Source organism: Pseudorasbora parva, chromosome 13 (genome assembly GCF_024679245.1).
Source record: "Pseudorasbora parva isolate DD20220531a chromosome 13, ASM2467924v1, whole genome shotgun sequence".
NCBI lineage: Eukaryota > Metazoa > Chordata > Actinopteri > Cypriniformes > Gobionidae > Pseudorasbora > Pseudorasbora parva.
Window position 1 is genome coordinate 37,218,109 of NC_090184.1, and position 22,704 is coordinate 37,240,812.

The following is a 22,704-nucleotide window of genomic DNA, read 5'->3' on the forward strand; positions in this document are numbered from 1 at the left end:
CACAGTCATTCTTTAAGTTTTTTATTTTTTCCCTTTTTTACATAATCTGTCGTTTGAAGACATTGTTTCATCTTTTGTTTTACCTGAGCATTACACTATGAACCCTTTGACAAAGAGACACTGGCAGAACACATTTTGTGTCATGTTCGTGCTTGGAGTCTAACAAGATATACAGCACAATTAGACAAGCGGATTGTGACTTTGTTTCTGAATGTGTAGTATGTTGTATTTCAGAGTAAACATGAATGCATTATAGTTAGGGCTGTCAAAGTTAACATGTTAAAGGAATTACTGCCATTACTGCATGTTTGATCTTTATAACTGTTTCTTTTTTGGAACCGGTCAGAACAATTTTAAAGCATCAACTACATGTGAGACACCAGTGAAGGACTGCAGACCACCAGCAAAAACAACTGTACACATGTAAGAGTAAGTCCAAATGTGAGGAAAGTTGTATAATAATCAGTCTTTGCGCATTTGCTTAGATGTATTTTGAAAAATATATTTTTTGTGTGTGATTGAGATGAGTAAGGATCACTTTTGTACTGCTTTTAATTGCCAAACCCAATAAGTTTAGGTCTGATATTGTAAGCCAATTATTTCATGTTATTAAATGCAGAAAGTAATAGATCGTGATTACATTGATTTTAACTGACAATCCTAATTGCAGATTTTTTTCTTGTGGAGTAAAATGTGATGGATATTTATGCAGGAAATTTTAGAAAACAAAAGCTCAAAAAGTGTAGTTTCGTTCTGGCTCTGTTAATAGCTAATTGTATTAGATGTATTCTGAATGTTGTGGGGTGGGGGTCTTCTGAGGTTTTTCCCCCCCCCCGATTTTCATCCATCATAAAAAGTGATGGCTGGGCTCAGGGTAAAAGGCATGGGTTAATTTAATCATACACAGCCATGAGAGTGCATCATTAGTCATATAATACCCACTTCTGAGCGCAGAGATAGATGAAAACAGACTCTGGTGGATGGGTAAGCCAGATCAATGCATATGTAAACAGACAAGTATTCGGCCGCAAACTAGAATGAAAAAGTATGTTGGTTCTTATGGTTGGCTCTTTGGTTTGCTCTGGCTTCATTCAGCTCTCACGTTCAGTACGTTTGGATGCTGGCTTTGAAGGTGCCTTTTGATTGTCCGGTGTAGAAGATGTCAATAGTTTGGGTGGAAAAAAAATCTTCAAATATCAAACTTGTTTCAAAGCTTTCTTATATAGCTTTGATGCAAAATGCATCCACATATTGTATTTTCATTTTACAAGTCCTGCCTTAGCTATGAAATTGCACTTTGTACTTTTATCAAATTTCAAACTTCTCACCACCTGGGATTGTTGAAATCTCAGTAACATTCATTGTAGCCTTCAGAATCTTTTAAAGGTGGAGTAATTGCTGTGGTACTAACGTCAATGAACAGAATAGCAATAAATATCAAAATATTTAAATCGCTGACCATTGTTATTCTTTTCAGTGCAAACACACCAGCATTTTATTTAATTTAGGCTCAATAAAGACAGGCTTTCTGCAATTAAAGTTGGCATTCATGCTTCTTTCACGTGCTACTGTGAATTTCCCACGTTTACTGCACTATATAGATATTCAGCTTGTTTCAGTTAAATTCATTCATTAAATGTGCACTAAAATGTAGGCAATGAAGCTGTAGCAAACTTCTTGTCTAATCGATGGCATTCATGTCCATTTTCACAGACTGTAATGATGCGTTTCATTGATGATGTGTCATCAATATTGTAAATCTTGCACATTTTTTGTATTTTCATTTTTTAAAAATTGCGTGTACATTTATAACACTAATAGTTTGTATTATATTATTTTTGCATCAAATACAAAAAAACAACTTACCACTGCTGTGAGGGTGTTTCTAATAGAGCGTCTATGTGATGTTAAAAATAACATATATTTCTCTTTTCACTGCCGTTGTCAATCTCACTCTATTTTTTCCCTATTTTTGAAAGTTGTTAAATCACTATTGTAGCGTTTTTCTTTTTTGCTATTTGAGCAAATGGGGACAAAAAAAAATATATATTTAATGTATTCACTGCTATAAAAGTTAACCCAACTCTGATGACTTCCGCTATGAGAAACACGGAAATGTGAAAAGAGTCTATACAAGTTTCCTAATGGGAAATGTCCATTTATGCTGCCTTCACGTGCTATCAGAATTAGCATAAATACGAGTTTTAGAGGTAAAAAATTGCACTTGAATGCCCTCTGATGTCATGTTTACCACTGGGAAGTTTGGAAATAATTTTGACACCCAAATTCAGAGATGGGCGTGCCATAAACTTTAAACATGGTGACGGGGAACTGTGAAAGGTAGCTATGATTTATTCGTCTTGTCTTTTAATGTAGTTAGCGTAGGCCTATATTTGCATACACTATTTGAAGCGTACACTATTATAGCCTACGTTTTATAGCTACACAGCAAAAATTTGACCAAGATTACAGAATCTCACATCGTAAATGTTTATTGTCAGTGTAGGCTATGTGACACTACATATCATTTTGGGTTTAATCAAATGTTCCCAATAAATATTGGAGAGAATAAACATGGTGTCCTCCATGAATCCTGCTCATTCCGACAACAAAGCACTTGAATGCAACAATCTCGTAATCACGACTTCTGAAGTGGGAAGTAGGACATTTCTGATCCAATCATTTAGTCTGTTTAAACCTGCCCCTTTCTTACAACGGTCTGCTAGCTCGCATTTAGTTCCGCCTCCGTCCTATCGACAACAAACAGATAGAAACAAGTCCCCATCCTACATTATTGTCTTTTTATTCTAATCCATTTCACAGTGCCAGAGTAAAATGGATAACTCAACTTGCAATTTGTGTTCTGTAGTGCAGCTAGTACAGGAGAATTATACACTTGAGGTTTAGAAGTAATTAGGTGTAATACTCATCATTTCTAAACTGCTGTTACTTCTGGGGGTTTTTTCCCCCCAAAGAGTAACTGTGTTCAAGATGCCTAAACGAGTATGAGTTCAGCTAACAAAGACAAAAAGACCGCAGGGGCTTTGGAGACCATGCCATCTGAATTTCACAATGCCAATAACCCACAGTATTTTTTTTTCACTCTTATTCGGTGTGTTTAATAATATATCTTTGCATATGTTACAGCAGTAAGCATGCAGGAAGAGAGGAAGCAAGCCTGAGTTTGCGCCCCTGGCCACTTTGCTAATGTAACCTTAGCAGAGGAGTAACTCAGGCCAAGGACTCATCTTTGATGGTCAGCGCTGATGGTGTTCAGCTTTTTAGAAGCAAACTCGTGGAGCTCCTGTGGGAATACTGTAAGAGCAGCTCTGCCAAGACCTGAGCATTTATAATACATTCTCCGCTCCGCTTCTAACTGTACCGACGTATTGCTAGCATAATCTTCACCTAAAAGTAGGGCAAGTATTACATCACACGAAAGCAACTGCAGACAAAAGCAAAAACTGCAGATCACACATGCGCCCACACAACACAGTGTGGTGGAAATCATGGTCAAATACACCAATGATGTCTAAATGGATCTGAAGACATAAATAGTGGGTCTATGAAATTTGCCTATAATGATTCCTCTCTCTTGAGCTGACTGAATTCACTATTCTTGATTGCTGTTAGGGTTTGAGAATTTGAACAAACCCTTAACTCTAAATATTAAACTTGTATGTAACTGTACTCTGTAAAAAACAGTTCCGTTAACCAATTAACAGGCTATACTGTACCATTTTTACACTCTTTTACCCTAGTTTTTTTTTAGCGTACATAGTCCATGCTGCTCGTTGAGGTTTGCTATCACTTTTCTAAGTGATTTTTTTCTGGTAAGTGATCTATCCACCCAACAAATGTGACATAACAAAAGCAGATAAGACTGTAAAATCGAATTAAATAGACATACTTAAAAAAGTGAAAAGTAAAGTAAAGGGAAATAAAAGGAGTAGTATGTTGTACTAACAAATGCTCAGTATAGTTCACTTACACAAGACTAACTTGTACAAAATAAAAAAACTGTAGAGAAGAGGACTTGATCATTTTTTTTTTAGATTTACTCTTGTCTTGGAATTGCTGCCTTTTTTTTATTACCATTGTAGTGTTTTGCATGCTGAATGCTGGAAGTCTGAAGTCTGTGACACAGACCATTGGTCATTGTTTAAAAGATCATTATTTGAAATGAAAAATAGACTAGTTCATGATTTAGTTTTGTCACCTTTTGAAAGCCTATTTTTACTTCCTTTCTTTTGAAACCAAATCACTTTGATTTCTTGTTGCGTCACTGCATCAATAGGAAGAGAATTACAATAATATACATGAAGTTTCAAGTGCCCAACCAAAGGCAACACTGATCACCATAATGGTGAGTTCAAACAAAAATATTTGAGGGAAATCAACATCAATTTATGAAGTCAACTTATGTGATCTTCTCTTAATTTTTTTCAGCTGTATTGGCAATTCAAAATTCAAGATGGAAATGAGTAAATGCAACCATTGAGAAAGACATTTTTTTTGTGGCAAAAAAATGACACTCAATCCAATCAATTAATCTTAACTTGGGTTTTCAGAGTAAACAAATCATAATATGTGAATAGTACAGATAGTAACAGATTTATACAATTAAGACATTAAGTCATGTTAATTAAAAAGTGTTAGTTAAAACTTTGATGGATTTTCAGTGTAGAACCCATTATAATCAGTGATGCTGTCTACACTTTAAGCTATTGTGTCCGGTGTAGACATGGTGTTAGTTACCCCATAGCATACCTTAGCAACCACCCAGAACTAATAGAAAGAGTAAAAAATCTGGTTTAATAAATGTAATTTTAGAGAAGGAACCCAAAGATTGCATATTCTCTCTATACTTCAAACCTTGCAGAAAACTTTAAACTTTTTTTCTGCTGTGGGACTGATTGGCTCCGTATGGTAAAAGATGCACACTAAACCAGATGAAAAAAGAGAATGTGAGATTAAACCAAGAGTGCACTAAAATGCAGCACTATAGGTTCAGTTCAAACGCAGCACACACTGAAGCATGGAGCTCGCTCAAGGCTCTATCCAAAGGAAACTTAGCTTGCGCTTGGCTCTTCAGATGTGTCCGACTGCCTTTGAGAGGGGGGCTTCATTGATCTGTTGACACATCTCTGCTGCCCAAAAAAAGTAGTTACATGACTGCCCTCTGAGACCTTCAAGTGGTGTTCATTTTTTACAGTTTTTTTGTTTTTTGTTTTTGTTCTAGTCATAGTTTTTGTCTTTTGATAAAAATGTCCTTGAAATGTAGTAAATATTTTGTCATGTCATGTCAATTTTTATCAAGAATGAAATGGCATATATTATTTAAGGGCAACACTTTACAATAAGATCTCATTAGTTAACGTGAGTTTGCAGATATTTAGGAAACATGCTAAATTCACCTACTTGTTTCTCAGGGGGAAAAAGTCAGTTATTCTACTTTGGAAATATGCATTCCGTGTCAGAATATCTTTGTTTTGGTCTGTGCGAAACCACACGTTGCCATTTTACCCAATAGTAATTCGACACCCCAGGTTCTACCCGACCTAAAAACTCTCAGCATCCATCGAAAAATCTCAGTGAACGAGAGCATATTAAAACGCGGATAAATCAACTCACAGTGTGACTTTCATTGTCAATTGCGCTCGCTCCTGTTACATGTCCTCAAGCTGGCAACTCAGTTATTTTAAATTGTAATAATATTTCAGATTTTAACAGTATTTTTGATCAAATAAATGCCACCTTGGAGCTATTTTTTTTTAAATATTCAAAAATCAACCTGCTTGTAATCACATTGTTATCTATAGGGCACAGCTGATTTGCTCCTGCTGTATCAGTAGCCAATTAGCTTGCGTGCTCAACCTACAAATAATTGGCTAGCATTTGCCTTAGCAGTGCAGCGCGCTTTCAGAAACCTTCCACCTTCCCCAGCTCCACCTGTATAGATCTACTACGGGTAATTCATATACGCTATATTGTACAACAGCAGCATGTTTTACTTGCTCACATCTGCGTGTCATGTATTGGCAGTAGCAAGTCCCGTACTCACTCTATAGGAGCAGCAACACAAAAAATATCAACATTGCCATACCAATTACCAAGCCAAATACGTTAAGAGTTGTCATCACAGAATTTTTTTTTTAATGTAATTTTCTTGTCTTCTGGCAGGACTCTCCATATCTGCTGACGTCACTCACAGTAGGCAATGCAGGCTGTTGGACAATGTTAACCAGTAACCAAATAGCTATTTAGCCAACTTGGTATGGCTCCATTGTGGTATGTAACATCCACTTTTCACAATCTATTCAGTTCCCTGTGGATGAGTCCTGTTTTGCATTTTCACTTAAAAATGTGTTACATTGCAGAAGTAAAATGGTATAAGAATGACTACTCAAGTAGATTTTATGAAGCTAGATGAGAATATCCACATACCAGCATCCAGAACAAAACATGTACTGGTGTATTCTGCAGGGATGGCGGCATACGATGGCCTGTCAGGTCATTCACGGCACAGTGCACTGTAGACACTAAGCAACTGTCAGCACGTCTGAATATTGACAGTTCCTAGCTGAACAAAGTAACATAGCAAAAAAGCTAAGCAGATAACATAGACATGTGACTGTCTACATGATTTATGGATTCTGACCATTGTAAAGGTATGTGGGGATGTTTCTGTAGGGTGTACAGTAGAGAGGAGCTCTAATTCGGAATATGCAAAATAGTTAGCTAATCCACTTGTGTTAGTGTTTTCCAAAAGAACCAAAGCGACCACAATGCATTTGAGCCTGTTAGAGCAGCCTGTAGTGAATCATTCATAGACTCACGTCATGTACGGCTCAGATATGTTCCTCAATTCTTACATAACAGGATTGCTTTGTGTAAAGGAGCAGGGGGATATTCCCCCAAAAGTTATTATCTAAGGGTTTATGATGAGAAATACATCCTAAAACAAATACAGGGTAAAATTAAAATCTGAAAAATTTACAAAAGCAAATTTGCCTTTTCTGCCTCCCCTGAGGAAATGACCAGGGATGATGTTCACTTCAGAATTTTTTAACTAACTAACCAGCAGGACCACCCTGGTTGACAAAACCAGGACCACCCTGTTGCTGGTAAACAGTATGGCTACACTTACAAAAATGTGCTATGGTAGTCCCATTGTAATGTGATGATAATGATGATGATGATGATGATGATGATGATGATGATGATGATGATAATGATGAGTCATCCTCATCATCATCATCATTGTAATATTATGGTACTTTCAAATATGCACTGTTCTGAAATTAATTTACCATGCTATTATTAATTTACCATGCTAACATGGTACTCCAGTCCAAGGCACTTCCAAAAATATATTACATTTACGGCTAAAGGTCTCATGAACTGGCTTTTTTTTTTAAATTATACTGTTGTCTAAGGTGAACTTATGTTCTCGTGTTTTTTACATTCAAAAACATCAGAATGAATAAGTATTAGGCTATTTTCTACCCTGGTTTTGAGACTTTCTTCTGCACGCTCGGTTTTCATGGGCGAGCCATACTGAAGACTTGAAAGTAAACATTCATGGCTAGGATTGGATACGATTTGCAAATTTAATGAGCTTCAGCTGCCTCGTCATTACATGTGGGAATTGTTTTGAAAGCGTGTGGGGAAACAACAACCGTAATGAATCACCCACAGGGCTCACAAAACGTCTTTATCAAATAAATGCAATTATTTATTTCTCATCCACTCGCGATTTATTGGAATGTTATTTTTTTATTACTTTTGTCAGCACGCCCGATTGGTGAATATAAGCGTGAACCATGCAAGACACACACACACACACACACACACACACACACACACACACACACACACACACACACACACACACACCAAGTAAGTTGCAGACAGCATGATCAAAACTTTTGCGATTGTATTTTTCCTTGAAATATCAAGTCCAGAGATTGAGCAATGCAAATCAAGAAAGGTATGTTATTTCACTATTTAAGATAGCCCGTTTAGAAAACACTTAGCCCCGAACTTTGGGTTTTGCGAGCCTTGGCCCATACATGTCCAAGTCTGAAGGAAGCTTATGCGGTATGTTTATTGCTTAGAAGTTCAATCCGGGTTAGCTCTATGTAGGCATCTCATGTCAGTGGCATGAGTCAGTGGGCGGGGCTACAGAATCAGGCATTATTTTTCTTCTGTTGAGGCGATGTTTCACCATAAAATGACGTCAAGATGTGGCATATTCTGAGATCGATTGTTTGCTGGGCTTGGTGTTAATAAAAGCTTTTCTTTGACGAACAAGGATGTTTTCAGCTCTGAAACATATATATATTTCCTAAACATTTCCTAAAAATAAAATAAAAATTATTTAGACATTTACCATTGTAGAACTATGGTATCCTTGGTTAATACTGTAATAAAAATAATGTTATTACAGTAACATTCTATACAGTAGTATTACCACCTGATGCCATTACTGTAATATACTACAAGCACAGTAACATTTTGTAAGTAACACTAACAAAAAGGTACCGTAATACTACCATGTTTTTCAGACATGAACCATAGTATTAGCATTTTTTTGGCATTTATCATAATAGTACCATGTTCTTCGAAGCACCTTGCAAATACATTGGTACATGCAGTTCAGTACCATGGTATATTTCAAACTACCATGATATTAACGCCTGATGTTATTATTGTACTGTACTATACTACCAGGACAGTAGCATTTTGTAATTAACACTTACAAAAATGTACCATAGCACTACCATTTTTTCAGACATGACATGGGACATTTACCATAGTAGTACCATAGCATCCCTTAAAAAATATAATTGTACTACTTTTTTTAATACATGGTTATTATAGTTAAAATGTGGTCGCTATACTTGTACTATAATTAATAAATTATAAACACGAGGGATTTTTGAAGTAATATGTAAATAACATGAATTTTAATATCATGGCATATTTATGTGTAACACCTTACAAAAAGGTACTGTGGCAGTACCATCAATCTTTTATGAATGGCATAATACTGAAATGTATGTATTCCATCTTTACATGCAATTCCAAGACCACCATGGTACTTTTTTGTTAGTGTTTGCTGGTACCAGTGCCAAACCAGCACTAAATAACATAAATCAGTTTGGACTAATGTGGAAATTCGTCAGGGTCAGAGGGTATTTCAGTGTTGTTCACTGTTTTTATATGATCTCACAGTGCATTTTGACCTTAGAAACACATGTTTCAGTGAAATGAAAGACAGGCCTGACAGCACCTGACTGGTGTCGTCTGATCTTTCCAAACTGTCCCGCTCCAAATTGCCAAAGTTCTCTTTTGACAAGACCTGCCAATGTCTCGCAAACCCTCTCTCTCAATCTTAAACCTTAGATTCAGGGCTCAGGTGCCTCTTAAAGAGCACAGAAATTGCATCGCAAATCAAGAGACGCCATCTGATGTCCAGAGTTTTCACTTCCTCTGGAGGACACCTTTCTGACAGACTGACATTTTCCTAATGGGACAGATGAAGGAGGTGAATGAGGGTCAAAATGAATAAATGATCCTGCCCAGATCTCAGACACATCTTGCCAATCTGTCTGTCCATGATCATGAGCCCAAAGCTGACTTTACCCATCAGCCCCCTGCCACAAGACTTTGACTGCTAAATATCAACCAACACGGATGAACATTGCATATCACAACCTGAAGCATCAGTGCTAAGGTTCCATTTGTATGGCTGTGTTTGGATTAACATACCACCCATACTACATTGCACAGTATGCACATTTGTGTATAGTTTAATACACTAGTTTTAATCATATACATTAGCCTACCATTCAAAAGTTTAGGGTCAGAAATATTTTTGTTTTGAAGTTTGATGTTTTTTAAAAAAAAGTCTCTGCTTATCAAGACTACATTTTTTTTATTGTTATATTGCAATTTAAAATAATGGTTTTCTATTTGAAAATATATGTGTGATGGCATTACATAAGAATAAACCTCACTGGTTCTTCCTGAAGCTCAAACGTGCTGCGTAACACGAGACTGAACCTCATTGGTTCCTGCTGAAGCTCAAACGTGCTGCGTAACACGAGACTGAACCTCACTGGTTCCTGCTGAAGCTCAAACGTGCTGCGTAACACGAGACTGAACCTCATTGGTTCCTGCTGAAGCTCAAACGTTCTGCATAACACGAGACTAAACCTCATTGGTTCCTGCTGAAGCTCAAACGTTCTGCGTAACACGAGACTGAACCTCATTGGTTCCTGCTGAAGCTCAAACGTGCTGCGTAACACGAGACTGAACCTCATTGGTTCCTGCTGAAGCTCAAACGTTCTGCATAACACAAGACTGAACCTCATTGGTTCCTGCTGAAGCTCAAACGTTCTGCGTAACACGAGACTGAACCTCATTGGTTCCTGCTGAAGCTCAAACGTGCTGCGTAACACGAGACTGAACCTCATTGGTTCCTGCTGAAGCTCAAACGTTCTGTGTAACACGAGACTGAACCTCATTGGTTCCTGCTGAAGTTCAAACGTTCTGCGTAACACGAGACTGAACCTCATTGGTTCCTGCTGAAGCTCAAACGTTCTGCGTAACACGAGACTGAACCTCATTGGTTCCTGCTGAAGCTCAAACGTGCTGCGTAACACGAGACTGAACCTCATTGGTTCCTGCTGAAGCTCAAACGTGCTGCGTAACACGAGACTGAACCTCATTGGTTCCTGGTGAAGTTCAAACGTTCTGCGTAACACGAGACTGAACCTCATTGGTTCCTGCTGAAGCTAAAACAATTTGCGTAACACGAGACTGAACCTCATTGGTTCCTGCTGAAGCTCAAACGTTCTGCGTTACACGAGACTGAACCTCATTGGTTCCTGCTGAAGCTCAAATGTGCTGCGTAACACGAGACTGAACCTCATTGGTTCCTGGTGAAGCTCAAACGTGCTGCGTAACACGAGACTGAACCTCATTGGTTCCTGGTGAAGCTCAAACGTTCTGCGTTACACGAGACTGAACCTCATTGGTTCCTGGTGAAGCTCAAATGTTCTGCGTAACACGAGACTGAACCTCATTGGTTCCTGCTGAAGCTCAAACGTGCTGCGTAACACGAGACTGAACCTCATTGGTTCCTGCTGAAGCTCAAACGTTCTGCGTAACACAAGACTAAACCTCATTGGATCCTTCTGAAGCTCAAAGTGATGCGTAACACGAGAATAAACCTCATTGGTTCCTGCTGAAGCTCGAATGTGATTTTTGGATGAACTAACCCCTTAATGCTACTTTTTGTTAGTAGGTTTGGAAGCTGAAGTGTCAGTATCTTCCCCAACACTAGTAATAATACAGAACAAGTAGGTGTATACAAACTTTTGATGAGTATGTACTTTTCAACTTTTTTCAATGCATATATCACTGTGTCTTGGTGTTATTTGGCCTAGTGATTAAATGATTGAAATCACAAGCACTTATATTTAATACAAGAGCACAACAGCACAATCCAAGTGTGGGCTGTGAATCAATCTCTGAGTGATTCTAGATTCTCTACAAAACACCTCTTCATGGTGGTCTTTTCATGATAGAGTTTCTTCCCACACACGGGTGATAAAGACGGAATGATCCTGATGTTGTCCTTGTGGCACCTCTGGAGCTACCTCCATCTCACCTTCCATAGCCTCCATCTCCTTGCCTCTCTTTGTCAACGTAGGCCCAAGGACATTTCTGAGACTTGCGTTCTGATAGGCTTTATTTCCGTTTGACCTTGATCTTTCGTAATGGCCTATCAGTTTCTCTGTATATTAATAAAACAACATTATTTCTCAAAAATCCCTCTCGCCAAATTCACCAGCCACTTTGGATTATTTGATATGCAGGCTGCAGTATTTTGGTACATTGGATTTTCAGAAGGGTTTCACAGGAGGATTCAGGGAGGAAAGGGAAGGGGGAACGGGAACAGGAGATGCATCCGATCCACTCAAGTCTTTGCATAAATTAGCATGAACCCTGGGAATTGTGTTTATTTATTTATTTTCTCTCTTACCAGGTTTAATTAAGGTTCAAGCAATGTCTTTGGGATATTTGTCTGATGGAACACGAGCCCACCCTCCCGCTCGCTAACCGTTTCCAAATCCGGTCCATCTACTGGGACGCCTATTTGTGAACTCTTTCTACTGTCTTGATCTCACGTCAGATTGCAGCAAACCAGAGCGGGGAGGAGAAGGTGTGGATAATACGCAAGTCTTCTCTTTTCACATATCGGCGTTGGGCAAAAAAATGAATCTCACAAGATGAGCTTCACAGGGAGAATAGTTGTGTCTCATTATGTTCAGAGACACTGTACAGCACGATACCTCCTAAATATTTCTTTTTAACGAGAAAGGGGCTGATCAAGAAGATTTTTCACAAATGTCATCAAAGCAGCAGGAAAAAACAACTGAGGAATATGTTTTCATTGTTCAGTCAGACTATTTTTAGATGCGCTCTGCAGAAATATGAGTTAGTAGTATCGCTGGCACTTCGGATGAAAAGGCAAACATCATTATCAGCGCGCATGTAACGTCTCCTGGCAAACAAGCCACAAAATAAAGAGGTAAATAGGGAAATTAACAGCATGTTTAATTGCTTTAAACAAGTCACACTTCATCTTCCTCAATTAAGGATTCTTGGCCCATGTTATTATAGGCTATTTAGTGTAATCAGCAATGATTATTAGCGCATGCTTGATGATGGGGGAAATGGGCCGTGAGTCAGGAAACGTCACTGGTCGTAGAGTCTGATCTGATTATCGTGCCCAACACCCACCAACCCCGTGGACTCCATTTAGACGGGTACTCGCAGGGCAGGCCATCGGGGAGGCCTTGCCATTTTTATTATTCAAATGCTGCTGAAACGCATCCCAGTGTTGTGGAATGAATAAAATATCCCAGGATGATTTTCCACTGGGTATTAGCTTAACATTTCCACTCCAGCGGTCCTCTCATTATGAAACACTAAACATCAGTCAGCCCTCTGATAGGCTGCTTTCCGCATGTCCATTTGTCTACTTAAGCCATCCCTTTCCCTGTCGCCGTTAAAACAATTTCCTCTCTGATATACCAGAATACGTATTGATTGAGGGTTTGCATTACCGGAGGTTTGGGCCGTGCATTGATCCCCCTTTGCTGCTGGACATTTTTATCATAGCTGATCACTTTAACTTATAGAACAACTAGTTTGAAATATGTTTCTATTTGGACATTTTTAAAGTCACTTACTTTTTTAGGCTGCATAACTAATCTTTTATGCTCTCTTATATTCAAATATGGTGCATAGAATTATGTCATTATGTCCCTCCCAATTTTTGTGCAATATGATGCTGAAAATTCTACTTTTGCATTTTAAACCATAGTAAATTAATTTTAAATTGTAATATTTCACAATATTACTGTTTATACTGCATTTTTAATCAAATTGCAAACATAAGACTTCTTAAATATTGACCAAAACCGTAGTGTACATAAATGTTATTTATGCATTAAAATATATATAATCATCAATTTTTAAAGAGGGGTTTTGCATGTTTTATAGCATCATATATATATATATATATATATATATATATATATATATATATATATATATATATATATATATATATATATATATATATATATACACCCCTTTCCAGGTTGGTCCAGATGAAATAAGCCAATTTAATAATTGATGATCTCTACAGCGGATCTGTTCTGTTTGTCCACAGTGCATTAAAATGTACAGCGTCTGTAAAAAAACGCATCTTGCATTGCCGATCAACTGACTAAACAAATGTTTAAGTAAGCAATCCTAATTATTTGTGGCTGAACATTATCATAGTTTATTAATATTCATGAGCTAGGCTGATAAAGTTTATAATGTTTAAGATTTATAATACAATATGCTCAAAAATCTGATCCATGCAATAGTTGACCTACAAACTCCAGGATCAGCAGCAGTGAAGTAAACATAATCAATATTTCTCAATGTGCATTAGGGTATGCATGCATGCAATATTTATCAAAACAGTTAAAAAATGATAGCTGATGAAACCTAAAGCATTGCCAAGTCTCAATGTCAAGTCAGCATAGTAGCTCTTCAAGGCCATACAACTTGGTATCTTCATGAGATCCAAATGTATGACTCCTACCGAAATGAGTGCTTGGTGCATTCATATTTATAAGATTATGTGAAACGACCATCCTGGAAGGTTGTGCTCATTTTACAATTCCAGTGATTTCGGTTTAGAAGAGCAGAGCGCTGTAGGATGGTTATCGCTTGTGCACTAGACACAAAGATGACATAATTTTTTTATTATGCCTATATTATCATTTAGATTTTTGGGGTGTAGTATAATGAAGCCACTTCTAAAAAGAGCAATGCGCTCAAATTGGTCGATTGGACCAGTGTGTCGTGATTGGTCAACCGCTTAGAGCGTGTTCCTGAAATGTCACGCCCCTTACCATAACCAAGAGTTTAAACACACTATTGGCGCAACTCAACTCAACTTTATTTTATGTGTGTCTTGAGTGGGAATTACTTAAATGAGGAATACTGCAAAGAACGTTCCTGGAACAAAACTCAAGACTACAATCGAGGGGTTTCAGGGAGTTATTGATATAGAGAATAACTCTCTTTGGAGTGGCTTTGTGCTTTGTAACTGCAGACATTTTGATACAATCTTATACCTCTCTTCTCCCAAAATGTCCTGTCTCTACTTTAAAATGACAAAAAAAAGCCTGAGTGACAAAGCAAGAACTATCCATGAGTGGGACAAACACAGTGTTGTGCAATGTGCATCATTACCTTGCTGGTATGTCGATATTGGAGATGGCGTAAAAGTACTTGAGAAGGTTGTCTCTTTGTACGTATGTTCCTCCGAGCGCCGGTCTCAGCAGCCGAAGCCGCAGATTGGTAAAGGTGAAAAAGTCTCGGAGGCCTTTCATACTCTCCATCCGTGTGTATAAGTTGTCCATGTTTTGCAATTTTGTTCCAGCAAATATGGCAAAGCGTTCCCGGACCTCAAACCGCACATTCTTCTCATTCTTGGAACCGACCCAACGAGAGTATTGCTCGGTACATATGACTCTGGTCACATTAGTGGCCGACAGATCCTGCACTCTCTTTGGCATCATCTCGAAGGCTTCCATGCAGTCATCAGCGTAGTACTGGTAAGGCTGCCAGGTTCGCCCATAGTTCAGAGACTTGTCCAGCACCATTTTTGTGGGCCGCCCGTACTCAAAGGTTATCTGGATGTCATCTGTTAACTCAAGGCTTTTGTTCCAGGATAAGGATATGTTGGCCTCGAGAGGCGCAGGAAATCGACCCCATGTTACAGTCTGCCAGTATGTAATGAGTTCAGTTCGCTCGCGATCTTTCATCAGCTCTGGAGGATGGGCGAGTTCTTTGGTGGAGGCATCGCATTCGTCACTACACAAGTATGGGTTTTCCTACAGACAAAGAAGATCAAAAATAGATCAAATAAAGAATGGTACAGAATTAAGGGAGGATAACTAAAAAAATAATAATAATTACCATACACTGTAAAAAAAAAATTAACGTCTCCAATTGAAAATTTTCAAATGACTGATCACATCTAAATTTTTCACTTGGCCGAATTGAATTTCTGTGAATTAAATTGCATCAATTCACAGAATTTCAATTCGGCAAACTGAAAAATTTAGATGGGATCAGTCACTAGAAATGTTTTAATTGGAGCCATTTTTTTACAGTATATATATATATATATATATATATATATATATATATATATATATATATATATATATATATATATATATATATATATATATATAGGGATGCACCTATATATGACAACTGATAATTCTTTATATTTGAAACCCGATAACCGATATATTGGCTGATGAATCTAAATCTACATTTTTGAGACCATGATTACAAAAACTAAAGTCTCATCATTAAAAGACACAATTGTAATGTTTTTAAATATAATTTTATGTAGCCTATATGACAGAATTAAGCTGCACGTTGCACAAAGTCAAAATTCAATAAAAAGTTATTCAATAAATTCAATAAAAATTACAGTTTTATATCTTTATGTTTGAACCCTGAAATGTGGCAAAAGGTTGCAAAGTTCAAGGGGGCCGAATACTTTTGCAAGGTACTGTAAGTACACCGAGCTGTTTCGTAAATTATCACAACCAGGTAATATGCATTTACATGATGATGGCATATCTAGCTGGCAAACTGTAAGCTGGATTGACTAACGGTTAGTTACCACCCCCACCCCCTGAGCTCCAGCTTTCCCTCTCTCTACCTACTGTGGGCGTGATGGGTGGAGCTGTATCCCCTAACCCTACCCATAACTCTATCTCTACACCCATTAAGCAGGTTATCAACCTATTTGATTGATTAGGAGAACTGATTTGAATATGCTCTAGGGGAGGCTCCAGTGGCTCCAGTGCGTCATCGAGCCACCGTTTTAGCCCCACCCAAAAAATCCTGACCATAGAAAGGGTGAAAAACTGTTTATTTGACCAATGACTTTTATTCAAAAGCAAGCGAATGTGTCAGACAGGAAACACAAGCTCATGCGAAAAGTTTCACATTTCGCTGCATTCCGAAGTTCAATCACATGACGACGTGTGACCAGTAAAACATCCATACGTCATGGCGTGACCTCTTGGCTGAATTAAAAGAAAAATATTTTTGCAGTGAAGTTGAGTAGATTGTATTTTTTTTTTTACATTTTGGATGTATTACTATTACTATTGTATTACTATTTGTTGAATTTATGTTATAAAAGAAGTTGCTTCAGAGAAAATGCTTTTACCATGACTTTAAAAATCTTTAACCATATTTTCCTTTTCAAACGGATTTCAATATTTCAAGCAATACAAATACACCATGGTGAACATTGCGCATCTGAAGTGTCTCAGCTATGGAAATAATCTGGCTTTAATATATCAGCAAAATTTTCTTATTGGGTGGATAATGATAAGATTAAAATATAAACATATATCGTGCATTCCTAAAATATATATGGTTTGCTGCATGTTTTTATAGCTATACACTACCACCCAAAAGTGCCCCAAAGTAAAATCACAGTTTCCACAAATATTAAGCATCACAACTATAGGTGCATATTACTGCCACGTCCTTTTAAATAACACAAAAAATATAGATACTGCAGTTGACTATAGCCTAGGTTTTCAGTTGTCTCAAAATTGCAACCTGACCACACCTTTTCAGACCAGCACGCCCTTGGGCTAACAGATGAGCGTGAGTGCATTGCCATTTTAACAACCTGCGGCTGGATGTAAAAATGATAACTGCGTCAGGCCGAAACTAGCGAAAATCACTTGTGTCATGCCTTACATTACATTGTGTATGATAGGGCCTATTAAGTAGTTATTTTAAATTGTAATATTTCACAATATTTCTGTTTATACTGTATTTGGTAATCATGAGAGAAAAAAATTGTATTGACCAAAACATGAATAAATTATATATATAGCAATATAAAGCAATTTGAGCATTTGAAAATCTCAAAGTGCTACAAGGGATATATCCAAGTTCCCAGATGAAATGAGCTAATTGAATAATATAATAATAATAACTGATGATCTTTACAATGAATCCACACTAAAGGGACTGAATAATGTCACTGTTTTCTATTAAAGCTACTGTAGCTGAAATGAATTCTGTTCGCATCATTAAGTCATTTTCATGTTATCAGTGTAAAGCTGCTTTGAAACAATCTGTGTGGTAAAAAGAGCTATATAAAGAAAGGTGACTCGACTTGACTTCCCATCGCTACTGCAATTTCAGGGTTTGAACCTTTGCCCTAGTGACACAACAGGTGTACGGATTAAACTACAGATTGCCATCTGGTCACGCTTGAACCCTTAATTCCCTTGTAAGTAAGCAACAACCATCCCACACAAAAAAACATTTGAGGAGTTAAAAGTCTCAGCACACTGCAGCCTCTAAAACTGACGAATCGATGTCCGGGGATGGTTATTATTTTACAGCCGGCACACTTGAACGTTTCTTGGGCCAAGTGTCTTCATGGACCATTAGCTTCCATTAAGAAATAATTCAGACTACCTGTCCCAACCATCTGGAGTACCTTAGCACTTTGATCCATAACCAGGGAGCACCTTTGCCTAACTCACCCCTCCGACTCAATCCTGCCGTCTTTCTCTGTATCATACAAATCCAGTCCAACTGCTGCGCCAGGTGGTTCTTAGACTAAACCTCCCGCTATCCTCGCAGGAATCACGTCACGTCTAAAGAGGAATGTTTGCCCATGCTTGGCGGCAGCAAGAACCTGTATCAGTAAATGTCTTGTAGACGTGTGGTTGTGTTGGCTAATGTCATTGAATAATGCACAGAGGAACTTGGAAAATGACTAATGATTACTTAAAGTGAAGTGAGTAATGTGTGTACATATCATCAGAACAAGTACACAATTTAATAAGAAAAAGAAGACAAGCACATTGTGAAAATATATAAATATATTCTGTGGACAAGGCGATACTTGGATCCAGGGCTCCAAATTAAAAACTCAATCTTATTTAATCAACATAACTTTGGAGTGATGCAATTTATGTTCTGTTCATCTTACAGTTATGTTTATCTTACAGTTTTTAATACAATTGCTTTGGAATTTACTACTATCAAATTATTCTTTCATTTAAATATGTATTTTATAATTAATTTAAATAACTTCTGATGCCAAAGCTGTTTGTGATGGCTTTTGATATTAAAATATTTGTATTAATAAATAACCTATCATTTGGAGACATTAATACATATGTAAATGGTTTGCTATGAAAATTACAAATTTTGAATGATTCCATTAAATAATATTTATTTATTTACATAAATTGTAATATCAAAGCTATTTGTGATGGCTGAATTACTTTTAATATTAAACCATTTATTAATAAATACTGTAATTTTTACTAATATTCAATTATAAATTATTTAATCAAATAATATTTATTTTAAATCACTTCTGATATCAAAGCTGTATATATGCTATGCTATTGCTATGAATACAATTATTAAAATAAATGATATATTAAACACTAACTTTTACTATTAACTTCTTACATCAAGCCTGAATTACTTTTGATGTTAAAAATATATTCCATGACCCTACAGTGAAGGTTTTCCAGGATCCTTTTTATGAGGAAAATCTGGCTTCCCATTTACAGTATTAGGAATCACAGCAAACTATCTATATGCTTGAATGTTGCCGATGTAGATGCTACAATTGTCACAGAATCTGATAACATTAGCCTTAACTTTAGCTGAGCGTGACCTTCTTATTAGAATCACACACCTTTCAATGGGAAATCCCGAGCTGTCTGTATGAGTCCAGTTGTATTACACGTTTAATATATGGTTCAACATCGCCTAGGAGAACCCACATTGCACCTAGGATCTGTTTATAGGGGCTGACCAAGAAAGAAAGATGGATGTGTTCTTAAAATAAACAGGATGAATCAGGAGATTTTGTTAACAAAAATGGGCTTGAAAGAAAATGTTACAATGTTTCATATAAGAACGTTCACTTTGTGCTAGTATGAAATGTTCTCACCACGGTAAACAAGAAGAGCAGATACTACGCTTGTAGAGACCGGACCGTTAGTGTTGTACCTGGAGAGGTGGCCCTCTTTTTTCTGCGGCGTGAGTTAATTACAATGAAGGCAGCTCCCTCCGGACATCCAGTCATATAACAGCTGGCGCTGAACAGCTTCAGAGGGCTACAGTCGCCTAATTATACCAGCCAGAAAGTGACTTGCACAAGAGTTTCAACTGTCCCAGAGAGTGCCAGAACAGGGCTTTAATATGCAAATATATTATCAAACCATTTTTAGCTTATTTAGTCAACTTAGCAATGTTTCTGAAGTTTAATGGATTTGGAGTGCCTCTCAAATGCATTTTAGATGTTATGCTTGGTTTGATCGCTGAATCCAAGTTCCATTTCACCCTCATGACCAGATTTTTCTAGTTTATTTTTCAAATACTTTCAAATACTTTTAAATGCAAATAAAACATATCAAATTTATTATACATTTTTTTGAAGTCATATATCAGTTTGACTGTGTTTGACGTATTTACCACGGTTTCATCAAAATCCAACATGCACAGAACTCCGCTTGCATCTGTCTTTTGTGGGACGCATTGCAAGTAAAAGTGAGCTGCTCGCAAAAGCAAATTATTCAGAGACGAGCAGCTTTTAGAAATGCATTGCGCTCTATAAGTATAAATGAGCGTGTGCTTTTATATCAATTGGAAAACATACCAGTATTCACATCACCCACATTTTTAAGCCTTAAAACTTCAGTGATTCAAAGTTTTATAAACGCGGTTTAAAATAGATGGCATTTCTTACATCATAAACTACATTTTAACCAATCACATCAGCGGGCAGCAAATCATTAACTATTCTGCAAAGCAGGGGAGCCTCAAGATAAGGCAGGTTATCCTGGTCTATTTTTGTGTATATATGACAGGTACATTTAGCAATATAATGGGGGAATTAAGTATATGATGTACACTCACCTACCTGTTCAATATCTCATTAATGCAACCAATCACATGGCAGTAGCTTCAATGCATTTAGGGGTGTGGTCCTGGTCAAGACAATCTCCTGAATTCTAAACTGAATGTCAGAATGGGAAAGAAAGGTGATTTCATTTTGAGCATGGCATGGTTGTTGGTGCCAGACGAGCCGATCTGAGTATTTCACAATCTGCTCAGTTACTGGGATTTTCACGCACAACCATTTCTAGGGTTTACAAAGAATGGCGTGAAAGGGAAAAACATCCAGTATGCGGCAGTCCTGTGGGCGAAAATGCCTTGTTGATGCTAGAGGTCAGAGGAGAATGGGCCGAGTGATTCAAGCTGATAGAAGAGCAACTTTGACTGAAATTACCACTCATTACAACTGAGGTATGCAGCAAAGCATTTGTGAAGCCACAACACGCACAACCTTGAGGCGGATGGTCTACAACAGCAGAAGACCCCACCGGGTACCACTCATCTCTAATACAATTAGGAAAAAGCGGCTACAATTTGCACGAGCTCGCCAAAATTGGACAGTTGAAGACTGGAAAAATGTTGCCTAGTCTGATGAGTCTTGATTTCTGTTGAGACATTCAGATGGTAGAGTCAGAATTTGGTGTAAACAGAATGAGAACATGGATCCATCATCCCTTGTAACCACTGTGCAGGCTGGTGGTGGTGGTGTAATGGTGTGGGGGATGTTTTCTTGGCACACTTTAGGCCCCTTTGTGCCAATTGGGCATTGTTTAAATGCCACGGCCTACCTGAGCATTGTTTCTGACCATGTCCATCCCTTTATGACCACCATGTACCCATCCTCTGATGGCTACTTCCAGCAGGATAATGCACCATGTCACAACCCAATAGAGCATCTTTGGGATGTGGTGGAACGGGAGCTTCGTGCCCTGGATGTGCATCCCACAAATCTCCATCAACTGCAAGATCCTATCCTATCACTATGGGCCAACATTTCTAAAGAATGCTTTCAGCACCTTGTTGAATCAATGACACATAGAACTAAGGCAGTTCTGAAGGAGAAAGGGGGTCAAACACAGCATTAGTATGGTGTTCCTGATAATCCTTAGGGGAGTGTATATTACGATGTTATGATGAACATGTCTTTCTCCACTGTCGTTCTATGATGTTTAAACCATTTTTAAGAATTCTAATTACTAGAAGGCAGCTGTCGGACTGAGATGGCGAACGGGAACATGGTTTGTGTAAGATTAGCAACACATTATTAGCTGTTTGATAACGTAGTGAATCTAAATCTAATTAATTACGTTACGTGTCTGACGTTGTAAAGTGTGATAGAAGCAGGTACGAGAAAAAGCAGGTATGCTTGAGCATTTTTACGGTCATGTCTTGGGACATCACCTCCTGTTTTTAGTTCATTTACCTTTGGTCTGTGTTGTGTTCATACTTCAGTAGAACGGCACCAGAGCTCATTTGGAAGCAGACCCAAACCCCTCTTTCAAGACCCATAAAAGACACTAAAGACGTTGTACAAAAAGCCCATCTCACTGCAGTGGTTCTACAATAAGTTTATGACAAATTTTATGATTTTATTATGAGAATTTTTTTGTGCAAAACAAAAAAACAAATAACGACTTATATAGAGTGATGGGCTGATTTCAAAACACTGCTTCGTAAAGCTTCGGAATGTTATGAATCAGTGTATCGAATCAGTGATTCAGATCGGCAAAATCATGTGATTTGAGCAGTTTAACGGTTTGACACGAGATCCGAATCATGAATCTGATTCATTAAGCTCCGAGGCTTCAGAAGGAAGTGTTTTTGAAATCGGCCATCACTAAATAAGTCGCTATGCACATAAAAACTATTCTCAACGCTTTGTAACGACGTCTTTAGTGCCTTTTATGGGTCTTGAGAGAGGAAATGACATTGGTGTCAATGAAGGCCTGTCTGAGCCATCGGATTTCAACAAAAATATCTTCATTTGTGTTCAGAAGATGAAGAGAGATCTTACGGGTCTATAACGGCATGAGAGTGAGTAATTAATGACAGAATTTTCATTTTTGGGTGAACTAGCCCTTCAATTTGAACAAGTGTGAACGTTGCCATCCGAACCTGGGTGCACACCAAACAAGC

General features: G+C 37.7%; 1 protein-coding gene across 3 annotated transcripts in view; it reads right to left on the reverse strand.

Moving 5' to 3' along the window:
- LOC137039070 (netrin-G2-like) overlaps window positions 1-22,704 on the reverse strand; it is a 78,668-nt gene that overhangs the window by 48,659 nt on the left and 7,305 nt on the right. For all 3 annotated transcript variants that reach the window (XM_067414251.1, XM_067414249.1, XM_067414250.1), the window contains exon 3: window positions 14,836-15,479. In XM_067414251.1, coding sequence (XP_067270352.1) covers window positions 14,836-15,479 — 644 coding nt within the window. The remainder of the gene's footprint in view (window positions 1-14,835; window positions 15,480-22,704) is intronic.